Source organism: Halictus rubicundus, chromosome 8 (assembly GCF_050948215.1).
Source record: "Halictus rubicundus isolate RS-2024b chromosome 8, iyHalRubi1_principal, whole genome shotgun sequence".
In the NCBI taxonomy this organism is placed as follows: Eukaryota; Metazoa; Arthropoda; class Insecta; order Hymenoptera; family Halictidae; genus Halictus; species Halictus rubicundus.
Genome location: NC_135156.1, coordinates 12,736,495 through 12,750,811, shown reverse-complemented (window position 1 = coordinate 12,750,811; position 14,317 = coordinate 12,736,495). Strand labels below are relative to the sequence as shown.

General features: G+C 42.9%; 1 protein-coding gene across 1 annotated transcript; it reads right to left on the bottom strand.

Moving 5' to 3' along the window:
* Positions 1 to 195: 195 nt before the first annotated feature.
* Positions 196 to 12,763, bottom strand: Mei-w68 (meiotic W68). The gene is made up of 5 exons (XM_076792624.1): positions 12,583 to 12,763; positions 2,857 to 2,977; positions 1,648 to 2,081; positions 815 to 1,172; positions 196 to 496 (listed from the first exon to the last, which is right to left on the bottom strand). Exons 1-5 carry the CDS (start codon positions 12,761 to 12,763, stop codon positions 196 to 198), a joined length of 1,395 nt encoding a protein of 464 aa, XP_076648739.1.
* Positions 12,764 to 14,317: the final 1,554 nt, after the last annotated feature.

The following is a 14,317-nucleotide window of genomic DNA, read 5'->3' as shown; positions in this document are numbered from 1 at the left end:
TAAAATAATAAATTCCATAGTTAAGAGGTGCCTTCACTCTCCAATATTCTCTTAAAATTTCTACTTACATCCCAAAGATTAATGCTGAGCACAAAATGAAAATACTGTAGTGTGTATCAAAAACTACTACATTTTATTGATAAAAATTAACGTTACCCAATGTTGACCCAATTAATGTTACCCAATTTGATTATGTTACATATAATCGCCTCCTTTGATCTTGCAAGGTAAATAAGTAGCGCTCAGAAATTTTCTAGAAAAAGAAGATATGTTTTCTATCTCCGCTTTACCAGTTCGCATTATCCTGAGCTCTCTAAGAAACGCTTCGGTCATGTAAGGTCGACTCTCGATCGCGTACAATCTCGATAAGTCGAATTCGGTCAGGGGAATCGTGTTCACACCCAAAGCGACTAATTCCGAAGGATGAACACCGAGCCAGCGCACGTTAGGGCATGCCAGGCTCGCCTCTTGATTGGACAAACCCGCTGATCCGAAACTGTTCACAAAAACATTCAGAAAATTATATTCAATCATATCAATACACACGACGATAGGAACTCTTAAAATTTCCAAAAAGTGGTAACTACTTTATAAGTACTCCAACAATTATGACTGTACCAATTTCTATAGAAATCACAACAAAACCCTCCCAATAAGATCTACACGTTCTAGAATTTGAAGAAACGATTAAATGAACACGTAAATTAATAAATGAAGCAACAGTAGAATTTTAAAACAACCATCTCCTCTCCCCCAATCTAAAAATTACTATATTAATCAACTACTTCCCCAAAATATTAATTTTTCGGCTCACCGATAGACACACATGATGTCCACACCGAAAGGATCCGCATCAACGAGCGCATAAACCGGAAGCGCCATTTTCTCTGCTAACAATTTCACCAGCATCCTAGTAGCAACATCCGGATAGCCCTTCCCGGTAACCAAAATGCAATTCATTAGCCTAGTGCAGTCCTCCTCCAGTAATTTCTGGAACACGGAATCCTTCTCGACGATCAACACCATTTTGGCTCTCGTGCGCACGGAAATCAAATTCGACGCGATGTGTGGAACAAGGGCACCTCCTGGCACGGTGCAGTCGATAATTCGATTATCGACCAGCGCGAGGGTTAATTCGCCGGCTGCTAATCCCTTTGACGTGGGCAACAGATCTGCGCAATTGATTGTTAATGCGGAGGATTACGAAAGCGTTTCCGATTACTGTAACGTGAATTCGCGGGTTGCAGCAAATATCCCCGCGTTAATGGCTAATTGCAGCTACCGCATGATTGTTGGGAGTTTATGCTACAGCTGTAATGTGCTAACTTTGCTTATAAAACGACGAATTTAGTAGAAATTAATGCAGTCTCTTCCGCCTTCAAATTTCGGGAAAATAGTAAAGAGAAGAAGAAAATGTCTTTTGCTTCTAAAACTTGATTTGTTAATTGATGGTGAGTAAAATTTGCCATAGACCAGTTTATTATATTGATAATAACAGAAATATTTATTAGTTATGCTAGGTCTATAGAAATATACATTTTTGCGTGATTGAAGCTCCTGATCAAATTCAGTGCTAATATTTTTGGAATGATTGAACGGTGAGTAACGAAAAGAAGAATAATGAGGAATGAAAATAATTATACTCACTGAGCTCCCAAGGAGCGCAGTTCAGCATTTTAGCCGCCTGATTCACAGCCAGATCCACGTGTCTCTGTTCCGGAGCCAAATTCAAAGTTTTTCCGTTTTTTAGATCGTAATAGAGCGATCGCCTCGTGATTGTGGTGTTGGTAATCAGCAAACGATGCGCCGCAGCCATCACTGTCATCGTCAACGCGAACTTCTCCTTGCCCCTGCTCCTCGCGAAATCAATTACCGTCATTTTGTCAATTTGGTCTCTCTCCTCGACAACTCGGTCGAAATCTTCTTGAGATTCGGATTCTATCTTACTATCTTCGAATTTCTGTGTGCCCAGAGAACTGTAGCTCTGTGATGCTGAGTATGCAACTTGAGGAAGTCGACCCGAACATAATTGTTCAGTCATTGTTGAAACCACGTCCTCGATGCGGGCTATTAATTGTTCCCTGTAAGTATAAACAATGACAACATCGTCAGACATCGTCGATATCGTCTTAATTTTTAATAGTATTTATTACTTCATTATTATTAAATTACTTTAAATACTAAATTGAATTGATTAAAATCTAAATTATACGGTAAAGCAAATTTAAATTAATAAATCCTTCTGAAAATACATTTTAATGTAGCGCCATCTTGCGTAGCGGCAAAACCCTGAAACAAGTAGCAAAACGATACTGACGGTTGATAAACAACGAACTTTTTGCACCGGCCCGAGGCCGGTCGGTAATTTGCCAACGTCTCGTCACCGACGGTCGGTGCTGTTGAATGGTCTATTCCTTCCTACTTTCTATATGTCGTCGGTGCCACCTGGTGCCACCACAGACGAGGTATTGTGGTGCCACAGACGAGGACCTTGTCTATGGCGCCACTGCGTTCAATGGCGCTGTTGGTTGATTTTTATGAAATTACCACTTGTTGGTAACATTTGTCTATCAGTTTCAGCGTTTTGCCACTACGTTGAATGGCGCTAAATTTAGATTTTATGGAGTGAATAATTGCCGATTTTAGCATCGCATCTTATGGACGAAGAGGAATTAATTCATGATTTTCAAGAATTTATTTTTTTATTTAAATTACTTAAATTTCAATCTTTATAGTGACGAACGCTATATAATATCCCCACCACCATAGAAGACAAGAAAATTGTAATGGGGATCTTCACACACAAAATATGATTGGATATATATTTATAAAAAGTAAAAAATTTCAAATACTTACCTGAATTCTGAGTTATCTTCAACGGGAAAGTCGATACTCTTCTCCTCCAAACTTCTTGTATCACTCTCCGTAAAGGCAAAACATCCCCTATTGAGATTTCTGTTAATTCTTGACATTTTACCTGAAATGTTAAAATACAAGTTATTAATATAAAGTAGAAGCTATTCTCCTTGGGAAATGATTTTCCATATTCTCATGTTTATTGGGCTATGAGATTTATTGTAATTGCACCACCCCTTCACAGATGGCATAAGCGAGAATATCATTATTTTCCCACCCTTTCTACTAACACCGTTTCAAAAAATGTATTCCTATTATAACTACAAATTCATCAAATTATGTATTCATTGAAACATCACAAATTTCAACCATCATAAAAATCATACGACCTCAAAAATATATAATAATATCAAATATTTTTAATTTATTCCGTCTATTTCAAAATCACCTGAAATACAAACAATAATTCCATTACTAAATTTTTCACTTAGGAAGCTTTGCGAGATGCTCGATAAATAAACAATAAATCGCTTTGATCATCGGTATACCCAAAGAAAAATCACCTAGACTCTCACAACTTACGTTCGCCCAACCATTTTACAAATAAAAAGCTCGTCAGAGAAACCGTGACGTCGTTCGAGCTCCAATAAAATGTTGATCGCTCAGGGGCCATTAACCGCGAGGAGAAAAAAAAATCGAAAGGGGGTCGAGAAGTCAAAAGGTCGAGGAGGAAGGATCCCCGGTCGCTTTTCTGTGCTCGCGAGCTCCGAGCGCGGCCGCGCCAGATAAAAATCTATCACCTATCCGAACGTAACATTCTCACAGCAATAAACATATTAAGTTGTACCCGGGGCCGGAGAAGTATTGATCCCGGCGGCGTGGCGCCGCGCGGGCCACGATCGACAACGATTTCCCGGTCCGGGGGACGACATACGTATCGAGTAGCGAATCTCAAGAGAGCTGGACACCCCGCTGCGCATTTGTGAGCGGCGGCCATTGAACGCTGCGCTACCGAGTGCACTAAAGACACTTCAGGAACTCATTGTGCAGCGCGAAACACAGAGGCCCGCCTGCGGAACCTACGATTGTAACGAAATTCGTCGGACCTCGATCGGTGGACAAATTTTTCAATCGCTGAAACCGCAGAAAAGTCGATTTTGCAAGGCCGGAGACTCAACATGAATTTATAATGGAGTTTGATGCTGCTGTATTTTATTTTTAATTTACCGTAAGGTTTCGAGGAAAATCTTAGACGCAGTTTCAATTTATCTGGACCTCGCGCGACCAACAATTTTTGACAGGTATAAATAAATTAGGCTTAAGAGACAGTAAAACGATTACAAGAATTTAAGCACACCGATATTTTATTCTGGACGCAACCTATTCAAATTATCAAATAAAGAAATAAATTTCTATTTTGCTCCTCGCAATTCTTGCAGAACATTCTGCATGAAGATTGATTAATTACTCTCTTCTCGGAAATAAAAACAGCCTCAGAGAATAGAATTCGATGCTGCGAATAAAAGTATAAAAATGTACAACGTGTACGTTTTCTTTTCGTTAAAACGTTAAATTAAAGCCATTGTCAATGAACATGCAGGAAAACATGCTGCAGCTACACCTTCCCAGGATTGGCAATGTATTTTGGTCACGGACAGTCCTCCGTCCGCAGATGCAGCGATAAATTTCGTTGGTCGGAGGACGTCGCAGGTTTCGTGAACGTTTACCAAAACTGTCTACTCGAAGGGACAATGAATTCTAACGAGCACCGATGGACATTTGCGGCGCGTGCCAAAACATTTTAGGGTCGCCCCTCCACCAGCGAATCCTACCCCTGTGACCCGTGAATGCAAATTTATGATCTGCTCGCGTGATAGCGCAAAAAAAAAAAGATTGTATTCATTGCTGCCGTAAGCTGGCACGGATTGACCGTATCATGGAGCATTAAGTTTCTATTTAGAGCCCTGAATTAATAAATCTTGACTTGGTCGACTGAACTGAATGCCAGAACTAAAAGAACAAGTATACAGCATATAATGCAAGAATTCTATGATATTATATTATTCTGAACTTATTAAAACAGGAAATACATTTTTTCACCTAGCTTCTGCTTCGTAGAATCGACTTAGATAATTTTTTCTTTGCACAAGAATCCGCAGAAGAGTCACAATTATTAAAAATTCTGTTCCTGCGAGTCCTGGTGGAATTGTAGCGCGTCTAAATTCTGAAGGGTTGACATAAAAATAAGGGATTAATTGCACTAAGAATTTCTGACCATGTGGCATTCCTGGAGACACCTAAAACGGTTTAAAGGAAAATTCGCCATAGATCAGAACACCGCGATAACCGGTCGCAGGGGATCGAAATCGTTTCACTGGTCGGTCCCGATGATTGCATACATTGCGGTTCGACGGGGTCGAATGATTTTCCATGCTGCTTGTCATTAAACGAGCAGAAGCTGAACGGCGTCTCGAAAGGCCGGCCACTTTGGCCGTGCATAAAGGGATTTGTTCACGACAAAATAACGCGGGAGAAGGAGAGAGAGAGAGAAAGAGAGAAAGAAAGAGCTCTGCACCGCTCGGTTTCGCATTAAAGACACTCGAAGATTGCTGCTCCATGAAGGAGGGGGATAGTGTTACATTGTGCGACGAGTATGTTCGAGAAACACCCCTGAGAATGCGCCCTCGAGCTCCTCAAATGGCCCGTATACGCGACCTCCTCAAAATATCGGTTGTAACCAGCGAAGATCACGAGGAACTCGCTCCCGATCGGCCTAATCTCCGTTCACACGCGTCTGAAATCCGTTTCGAACGATCAGGGGAATTAAAGACGCCGGGGCCCGTCACCTCGGATCCCGAATATGTCCTATGAATGTTTTTCCTTTCGCTTTTTGACCGGTTTTTGGCGGATTTTCGGTGAAATAGGGACCTGTTTCCGGTGCGAGGGTGGAAAATCGTAACTCGATCCCGCGGGACAGCTATTTTCCATATCGAGAATAATCATGGACGAAATGCTTTTCAACGCAAATCCCTTCGACGTGGCCGATTTGCTCGAGGGGATCGAAAGCTTCGCCTTGTTCCGCATTCAGACGTCCACCTCGCATGATCGAGTACCGAGAATGCCCGGCTATGTACCTGTTCGATTCACTCGGCGATTTGTCAAAGCCGGGAAACTTCTCGCGGACACACGTGCAGAGGGACAATCGAAATATTTCTACTTGTGCGACGACGGGGTTCAACATCGAATGAATGATCCTGGATCCTGGATCTGGGACTCGAGATCCTTGCTAGTGTGAATGCAAGAATATTTCGGGCACGACGTTGATGCTCGATTCTTTTTAATTCTTTTCAGTACTGCATTTGATAGGCGTTCTTTTTAATTTTAATTTCAATTATTCCACAAGAGAAGAAACCTTCCTCCTCTCTGGTTTAGCATTGTATGGAATTATTTTCTGCAATTTTTAAAAATGCTTTTCAATTGTGCATTATTTTGTGATTTACAGAAAAGTACAACTTTATCCCTCCGAAGATTGTAATTGTAACTTACATTGTTCGAAGAATAGAAAAACTTTTCTTCTGTTTAATCCAGCTGAACGAGTAACAAATAAACTTTAAATTCGTTGTAATAGATAAGTGATACTCCTAAGTAATTGTGTTTAGAACCAATAAACAATTAAAGTTCACAATTTCAGCCCTCTAATTTATAACCTAATAAATGAACACAGGAAATTCAGATTCGTGAATAAATTGGGTTTTCCTTCTAAATAACTGTCTGGAACAGTCTGAACTAAAAAGGAACAATGGGTCTCTTAACAATGAATTTCTCAGCACCGAGAAAAAACAGTTCCATTACAGATTCACGAGAATGCCCTCGCATCAGTGAGCAACATCAATCGACAATGGGCACGAAGAACACCTTTCTCCAGTTGGGCACCACCCATCTGCATTTCTTTACCCCTGTACGTTAACCAACCCCATGCTCCTTCGACTCCAACCCCCACTGTTTGGACAAATACGATCTTATCTTCGGTTTCACCTTAAGAACATAATAAAAACTGCGTGTAAGCGAAGCGACGCTGATCGAGATCTACACGTTCGACGACGTCGGTTACTCGAACCGCTCGATCGCCAAAGGTTGATCGATTTATCGTGATTTCGTGGCGCTCGATTCGCATTGTGACGATTGTCAGACCTGTTGACCACGAGTATCGATTACCTGATTGGAACCACCCCATGGTGAGCAAAGAAACGCATATTTTCGAAAAACATCTTTAATGCTCCTGCACAAATTGTTTTATTGTTTTGGACAGAAGGAAATCTTTTCAATAGCGACTATTAATGATAAAAATGAGTGGATCAAATACAGAGTAGAAATACCGTTTAATAAATTTTAAAACACCTTTTCAATTTCACTAATCCTAAAAGAAAAAATCGAAAACAAATCATCCGAACCTGTGCGCTAATTCTAGTATTAAAAAAAATCAAAAACTTCGTTATAATTTCGGATGAGACATTCAAAAACAAAAAACATAATGAAAAACAGTCTAAATGGACTCTGTCACCTGTATCATCATCAAAATAATCCGCTTTCAGATGGCGGAAAGCTTCAGCCAATTCTTGAAGTGCGTTCATAAATTTCATAAAAGTGGTATGATCCTCTCGCGAGCAGCTCGACGAATGGCCAACAGATTCCTCGAAAAACGATCTGCAAGAAGCGCCGATCCTTTTTTCCCCGGTCACAAAACGCTATCGAGGTAGAACGATGGTTGAGCGGTGAAAGAAGAGATCGTGAGGGAGAATGACAAATAACTTGGCGTCGCGATCCGAGCCGGTCCCAGTCTCGATCTCGCTGCTGGATCGTCGCACGGCAAAAACGTGGTGGCGATCGATCGCGATCAAGATCTCTGCGCGTGGCAGTTCGCGAAATCTTGCGCTGCTGGTCAAAGAGGCCGCGGGATCGTTGAAATCTCTATCGCGGCGCGCAAAAACCGCGGAGCCGGAGCCGGGAACGACCTTCTGCCTTCTCGAACATCAGAAGCGTGTCGGGAAACAACAGGTTGCCGGTTTCGATTTAATTGGCGGCCGATCGGGGAACCAGTTCGTCTGGTATAACTGACCTACACTTAAGCAACCGGGCACTCTCGGCTCGACGCCCCTCCCCCCGCCCCTGCGCGCCCCGCGCCTTGCAAAAACACGGTCCGAAACCGAGAGCGTGTTTCGCGATCAAGGCGACAGTCCGCGCGAGACTTTGTCGTCGCGATCGCCAAATCTAACTGTCAACGACCCTACTTTCCTGGCTACCTATTATTCTATCCTTTCTCGCGATTTTTCCACTCGCTTCTAACCCTCGTCGCTCTTTAAAACGCAATTGAAGTTTTGTACTGACACTACTACTCCGGTCCTCTCACGATCCTCCTAACATTTCAACGAGTTCCAATATAAAATTTTGTGAAAACATTTCTGAGGTTCTATACTTAAAACAAGAATACAATTAAAAAGTCGATTTTCAGGACCGGTTACTCGAGAATCCCCCAAGAATGTCGCATATTGTTGCTGCTCCCCTTCCTCCCTTTTTCTCGCGTTTCTTTCGTCGAGCGGAGATCCTTGAGAAAATATTTGACGTACAACGAGACCTGCTCGTTTCTCCTCCCATCTCCACCCCCGCCCCCACCCCTAACTAGCTGGAGGTCTTAGTTAACCGAAGCCGAGTGCGCGGGCTGTTATTAAGGAGTCCACGGCTTAAAGGGAGCCGCAGAGTGCTCGTTAAGTGATTATGCCCCGAAAGATGAAACAAATTGCCGCGAATCGTCCGTGTAACCCGTCGCTGTTTATCGGGTGCAAATGCGTCTCGGGACTTGCGCGGGATGCGAAATGGTACTCGATTCGTAGGAATCGGCCGAGATGCCCGGAATACCTGTATTTCAATTTCAATTACGCAGCTTCGGTTCAGCTGCTGCACTGCAGAGATTAGGATGTTCCACGTTTTTAAAGGACTAGAACGTTCTGTGCTTCCTGTCCTACGACTCTGGAAGACGGAGAACTATTTTCGAAGTTTATAAACTTTAACCGAAACAGCACAAAGACATGTCCAATGGACATTCTTAGAACGTCCGAAATCTAACTCCTAAGAACATCCAAGAGACCTAAGAAATGGACGTTCATGAAACGTAGGAAATTCAAGTCCTGCGGACGTGTTAGGGATGTTCGAAATTACGCAGGACGTTCGAACATAAACTGATCATTAAACGGACGTCCGATGTACGGTACCATCTGGGAATCGACTCGCATAACGGAGGGAATTCTGGGAAAGCGTTCTGGGGTGATCTGTGATTGTGTGGGACTTTTGTTCCCCAGTCTCATAGGAATAGTCTGTCGAAAAATTAATTCAAGGAGTCGATGACTATTGAACGGTCGAAAAGTTGCCGTTTAAAGTGACAGACTTTCCCAAGCCCACGATCCTCGTCGAGCACACTCTTGGAACACCCTCTTCGCAGTGTGTGCGAGCATAGCGGTTGTTACAATCACCCCGCTCGATCCCCCAAAAAACGTTCGAGCACCCCGGATAAGTGCACTCGGCAGTTTCGTCGAATAAACTATTCCCGGTGCGTCGAAGAATTTTGGGAAAGTCGGGATCGAACGCGTCGACAAGTCGATCTTTACATTGGTACAGTGAATTCTCGATATATGTCAATAACACCGGTCTTGCCAGCGTCGTTTGTCGTCCAGGAGACATACCCCGTAGTGGGGATAATTCCGCGACGTTTATCACCCAGGCCTTGGCGACATATACAGAGAAATCACTGTATACCGAACTCCTTCGGATCGTTTATTTATATTCCAAAGTTCTTTGTAGTCATGGTTGAAACCAGGATTCTGTGTTTTTACTTTTTGCAGCATAAAACGCGTTCGCTCGCGAGAAAATGAAGATCGCTGCTACAAGTTTAGTTATTGGTCATTCGGACTAAAAGCAGAATTTTTTGCTTTTATCCGTCTTCACGCAAAATTGGAATTGCTACGATGAATTTAATTATAGCGGGACGCCGAGGTCCGAAATCATGTTCTGTCCATTTAGTGACGTAAATATGGCGGCTTCTCGTGGAACGTAATCGGAAGTTCTGCTGTAGAACCGGGGAACGACCTTGGTCGCACTCTCGCACGTTTGCATTTATACGACAGTGGTCTCGAATCGCTTGACCTCGGTGTTGAACTATAAAATGGCTTCCTGGAACGCTGATTCATTAACCAGCGCTTCTGAATTCAATTTCGATAACTACATTTGCACGCTGAAACAGGAGGGAAACTTTGAAAATTAACCTAAAATGCAAAAATCTATACCCAAACGAATTTGAACTCTGTGTTCGTTTAAACAAAACCAGAATCGGCATTCTTCGTGGCTAAAGTACAGATTTGTGTGCAAACCTAGACCGTCGTGGACTAATTTGACAATTTACAAATCGAAGAAAATGTACATATTCTGTTTATTAAAAATTCTATTAGGTTCCAACGAAGCTGGAGATCTCATCAAACATTTGTACGCAAAATGCTTCGAACGCATAAAATCGACGATAAATTCGTGACACGAGTGGACAATGAAGTTGAGTATTCATTACAATTATTCGCTGATTCCATGGCGACGTTAATTACTTTTTCTGCGTAACTCTGCTCGCTGTGGAGCTGTCAATCCATCAAATTCAATTAAAACAAACGTGAACGTACACGCGAACAAAGATGAAATCATGGCGCGCGCGGCTCCGACCTTGAAACTAAACGTAATATTCTGTTGGTAACGGTGAGAGTATAAAAATTGTTCGGCGTGTGTCGCGTGACGGGGCAATCTGCAGCTGCCGGAATTTTTTCCGCGAATTTTTCGCGATTCCGAGGCGAGCAGATGCTTCCCTGCGAGGAGATGCCCGATTCTTCTCTTTCTCTCTCTTCCCCTTTCTCTTTCTTTCTGATTCATTCGCTCTCCACCCAAACGGATTACAGACATCGATCGATCGATCCTCGGTCTGGTCGAGGCGACCTTTGACTGCGCGGGCCACTTCGCGCAATTATCCTGCCATCATAATTTTTGCACTTCCCCTCCCCCGTTTCTGCAAGGACTCGACGATTCCTCGCGCCTCGCTGGCTCGCGAAATTTTTGATTTATTGGGCTCGGATCTCGTTGAAATCGCCGGTGCTTTTATCACGGTTACTTTGCTAGATCTTCGTTTTATAGAGTAGTAGCAAACATTGACCTTTTCAGGGCTTCATTTTGTTAAAGACGATTTTATGTTCTAGAAAAATTATTCGACGTTTCCTTGTGCCTCATATCCTCACAAAATTCAGGATCAGTGACAAATATTTGTTTGCTGCGTTGTCAGGGTCTCTCTATGGTGTTATGTTCTTGAAAGGTGAATCAATATGATATTCAAGTGATGCATGTACATTTTAATTAATTTTGAATTAATTTATGAAGTGCAAATAATTTTGTCTTCCACATCTTGGAGGCGTGACGCTCGAATAGAATGAATACAGATAGAGATAAAGTTCTGAAATAAATCGTTTGATTAATAAAGGGCTCAATGTAAAAGGATTAATCTCTCACGAAGTCTGACGGTGGATGTTTGAGAGCACAAAGGTTTTCAGGAGAGGGAGATCGCAGTGCAGGGTCCCGACACCTTATCCGGCAACATCAAAGGCGGAGATTGGAGTCTAGTTAGCGGAGGACAATTCGGGGTTGCAATAATTAAGTGACCGGTCGCGTCGGATCCACGAATCGTTGATCCTTACGGGCGGTCTTTATCGTGGCTTAAATGGGGATTAACCGTGAGGAACGGAAAGCCGTTGGCTGACCCTGAGGATCATCGGCGCCTCGATAAGAGTTGAACGGTCTCTGATAAGCCGGCTAAGACGTTCCTGTCCGATGATCGCCCTTGTGCGACATTACGATAATGAAGCAGCGAGATTAGTCGGTGATTTCATGGAGGATCAAACCGTTTAAGGAACTACGGTCCATAGAGGACGAAGCGATGAAAAAAACATTGACCAATCGGTGCGCGGAAAGGCGTCATCGATCGATCGAGTGCTCCCGGAATTTTTCGCCCTGTTTTTACGATTTTCGTTTCTGCACCGTTTAATTAGTCTATTATCGGCTGCTCCCTTTAATCAAACCGTGGAAGGAAGCACTGTCCGTACGGACGAAACGAACAGGCATTAACCAATACGAGGGAAACGTCCCGGGATCGTAGACTCCATCATTTTTCCCCATTTTTACGTTTAACATCTTTACGCGGTTTAATAAGTTCGTTATTGACTGCTGTCTTCAACCTTTGCAGTCGTAAACTCGGCTGGTGATTTGACAAAATGAAAAATATTTCACCGACGTCTTCTGACACTAATAAAGAACCATCGCGAAATCCGGCACGGCAGGAATCGGCAATTTCATATAATTAGACTCCGGATTTGATGCTTTTATAACAAAAATTGAGTAGCTGCAATTTAAAGCAGTGAAAAGATTAAAAGACCTTCAGAGTATTAATATATTATTTTCACCACGTTAAAGTCGTCAGTGAAAAATCTAAACTTATATTTAGCTCCTGCGGCTTGCAATTAATGCGCAAACCTATTCTGCACAAAGATCCGGAGTCTCCATATAATTAACAGCTTCTGTCGAAAATCCTACAAACCCTCCAAGGACCACCAACTCACAATCAACCCCAAATGCCATAATCGACCAGAATCTCACCAGTACATGCAGCCATCAGCTTGCCAGAGTCCTGCCGACTCCGACCACTCCCGACCTTCGGGAAACCGAATCCAGAAGGATGCAAGGACTCAATATAATCGGTACTGGTCTGTCGAATCGCGGAGGCGCGATCCTTTCTGTTTGTTGGTTTTTCGAGAGCGTGCCGTTGCACGAGGCTCATTGTTCGTAAACATATGTTCCCGTGGGCGTGCAGGAAGAGCGTCGAACGAGAGAGAGAGAGAGAGAGAGAGAGAGAGAGAGAGGGAGAGGGAGAGTGGATAGACCGAAGGAAAACGGATGGACGAGCAGCAGACAGCCAGTCTGGCATCACCTGGACGAGGAGCACGCGCCTCCCGATCCTGCGACAGGGTGGGAAGGACATCGATGCAACATGCACATTGTGCTCGTGCCACACCGCTGTCGGGCGCCCGCGTTGCCATAATGTGATCGTATAACGTCGCGTAACGCCACGGCCCAGTTGACAATGCCTCGACCTGCCACGGAAAACCCTTTCGCAACCTATGAAAATCCTTTTAGCATCATCGATACTCGACCGGACCACAAAAGCTGTCCCCGGAGCCAGCGCCGTGTCCGATCGCAATTAAGATCGAGGGATCGACGTCTGGATCGTTGCGATTCAAGGCTTGCACCGTGCCGAATGCAACGGAGATTTCGGTGTTGTGAAATTTTGCTATTTTTGGGTAGGTTCCTGGGGTAAAAGTTGCAGTATTTGTTCCATTTTTGTTGTTGGATTTCATTGTACGAATTGTTAGGTATGCGCAAAAGTTTTAGTACTTTTCTCAATTTTCTTTTATTTTTGCACGAGGGGTGTTACAGCTATTATACTTGTAAGTCGCTATCAGGCCGTCAATTTTGTCGAAATAAATATGACGATGGCTTTTGCTTCTTTTTGTGATCAGTCTAACGAGCTGAAAATAGTACAACAGTATTTTTAAATTCTTTCAATGTGTTTTCCGGTATACTATGTACTTCTTACTCGGAAAAACGAAAGGAGAAATAGGAAATAAAGAAAACGGAGAGAAAGATGAGAGTTGCTTGCAGAGATTATACGCCAATGTAAAGTATGGCTTTCGATTTGTGAATGGCTCCGGCTCTAAATGAACCATAGCGAGCTGCGGTGAACGGAAAGAGGAGCACTAAGGGGCAACGAGAATCGAATTTGTTGAAATGAAGCTTTTGGAATCGGGATTATGTGATTCTTGAGTGGGTTGTGTTGATAATATTCACGAGCTGGTAACATTCTCCGTTAAATCTTTGATGAGCCAAGTCTTGTGTGTAATGTGCTTAAGAGAATGACAAGGTTCAGCAGCTAAGGACCAGTTAATAAATAACCAATGGAAGGACTTTTATGTGTCCTTGGTCGCGTCGGAAGGTGTTTATTTCACGCGTACCGTCAATCGTTAAAATAATCGAGTATTATTACGCACACCAGGCAAGGGATTCGTAAGTGGCATAAGGGGGAATTTCTCTCCTTCGGCGAAAAAAAAATGTAATGTATTTTTCTAAAAACAAGAAGGTGTAACTAGTGTGGAATTCTGTACAGGCTCTCGCTGTACGTCCATTAAGCTACACAAATATTTGTAATTCAGTTTGCACATAAATACAGAATTTTATTTGTAAATTTCTTCGCTGGCGGGTGACAATCATTGAAATAAAATATTCCTACGCAGTTTTCTTTTATGTAGATATAGTGATCGTCTGATTTACTATTTAG

What these genes read in the sequence shown, in the direction of transcription:
- Mei-w68 (XM_076792624.1), bottom strand. Translation starts at nt 12,763, where the DNA reads ATGAGCCTCGTGCAACGGCACGCTCTCGAAAAACCAACAAACAGAAAG. An exon ending in GCTGATGGCTGCATGTACTG is followed by an intron (nt 2,978 to 12,582) that starts GTGAGATTCTGG and finishes TTAACATTTCAG; the next exon opens with GTAAAATGTCAAGAATTAAC. An exon ending in CTGCGCTCCTTGGGAGCTCA is followed by an intron (nt 1,173 to 1,647) that starts GTGAGTATAATT and finishes TCAATTGCGCAG; the next exon opens with ATCTGTTGCCCACGTCAAAG.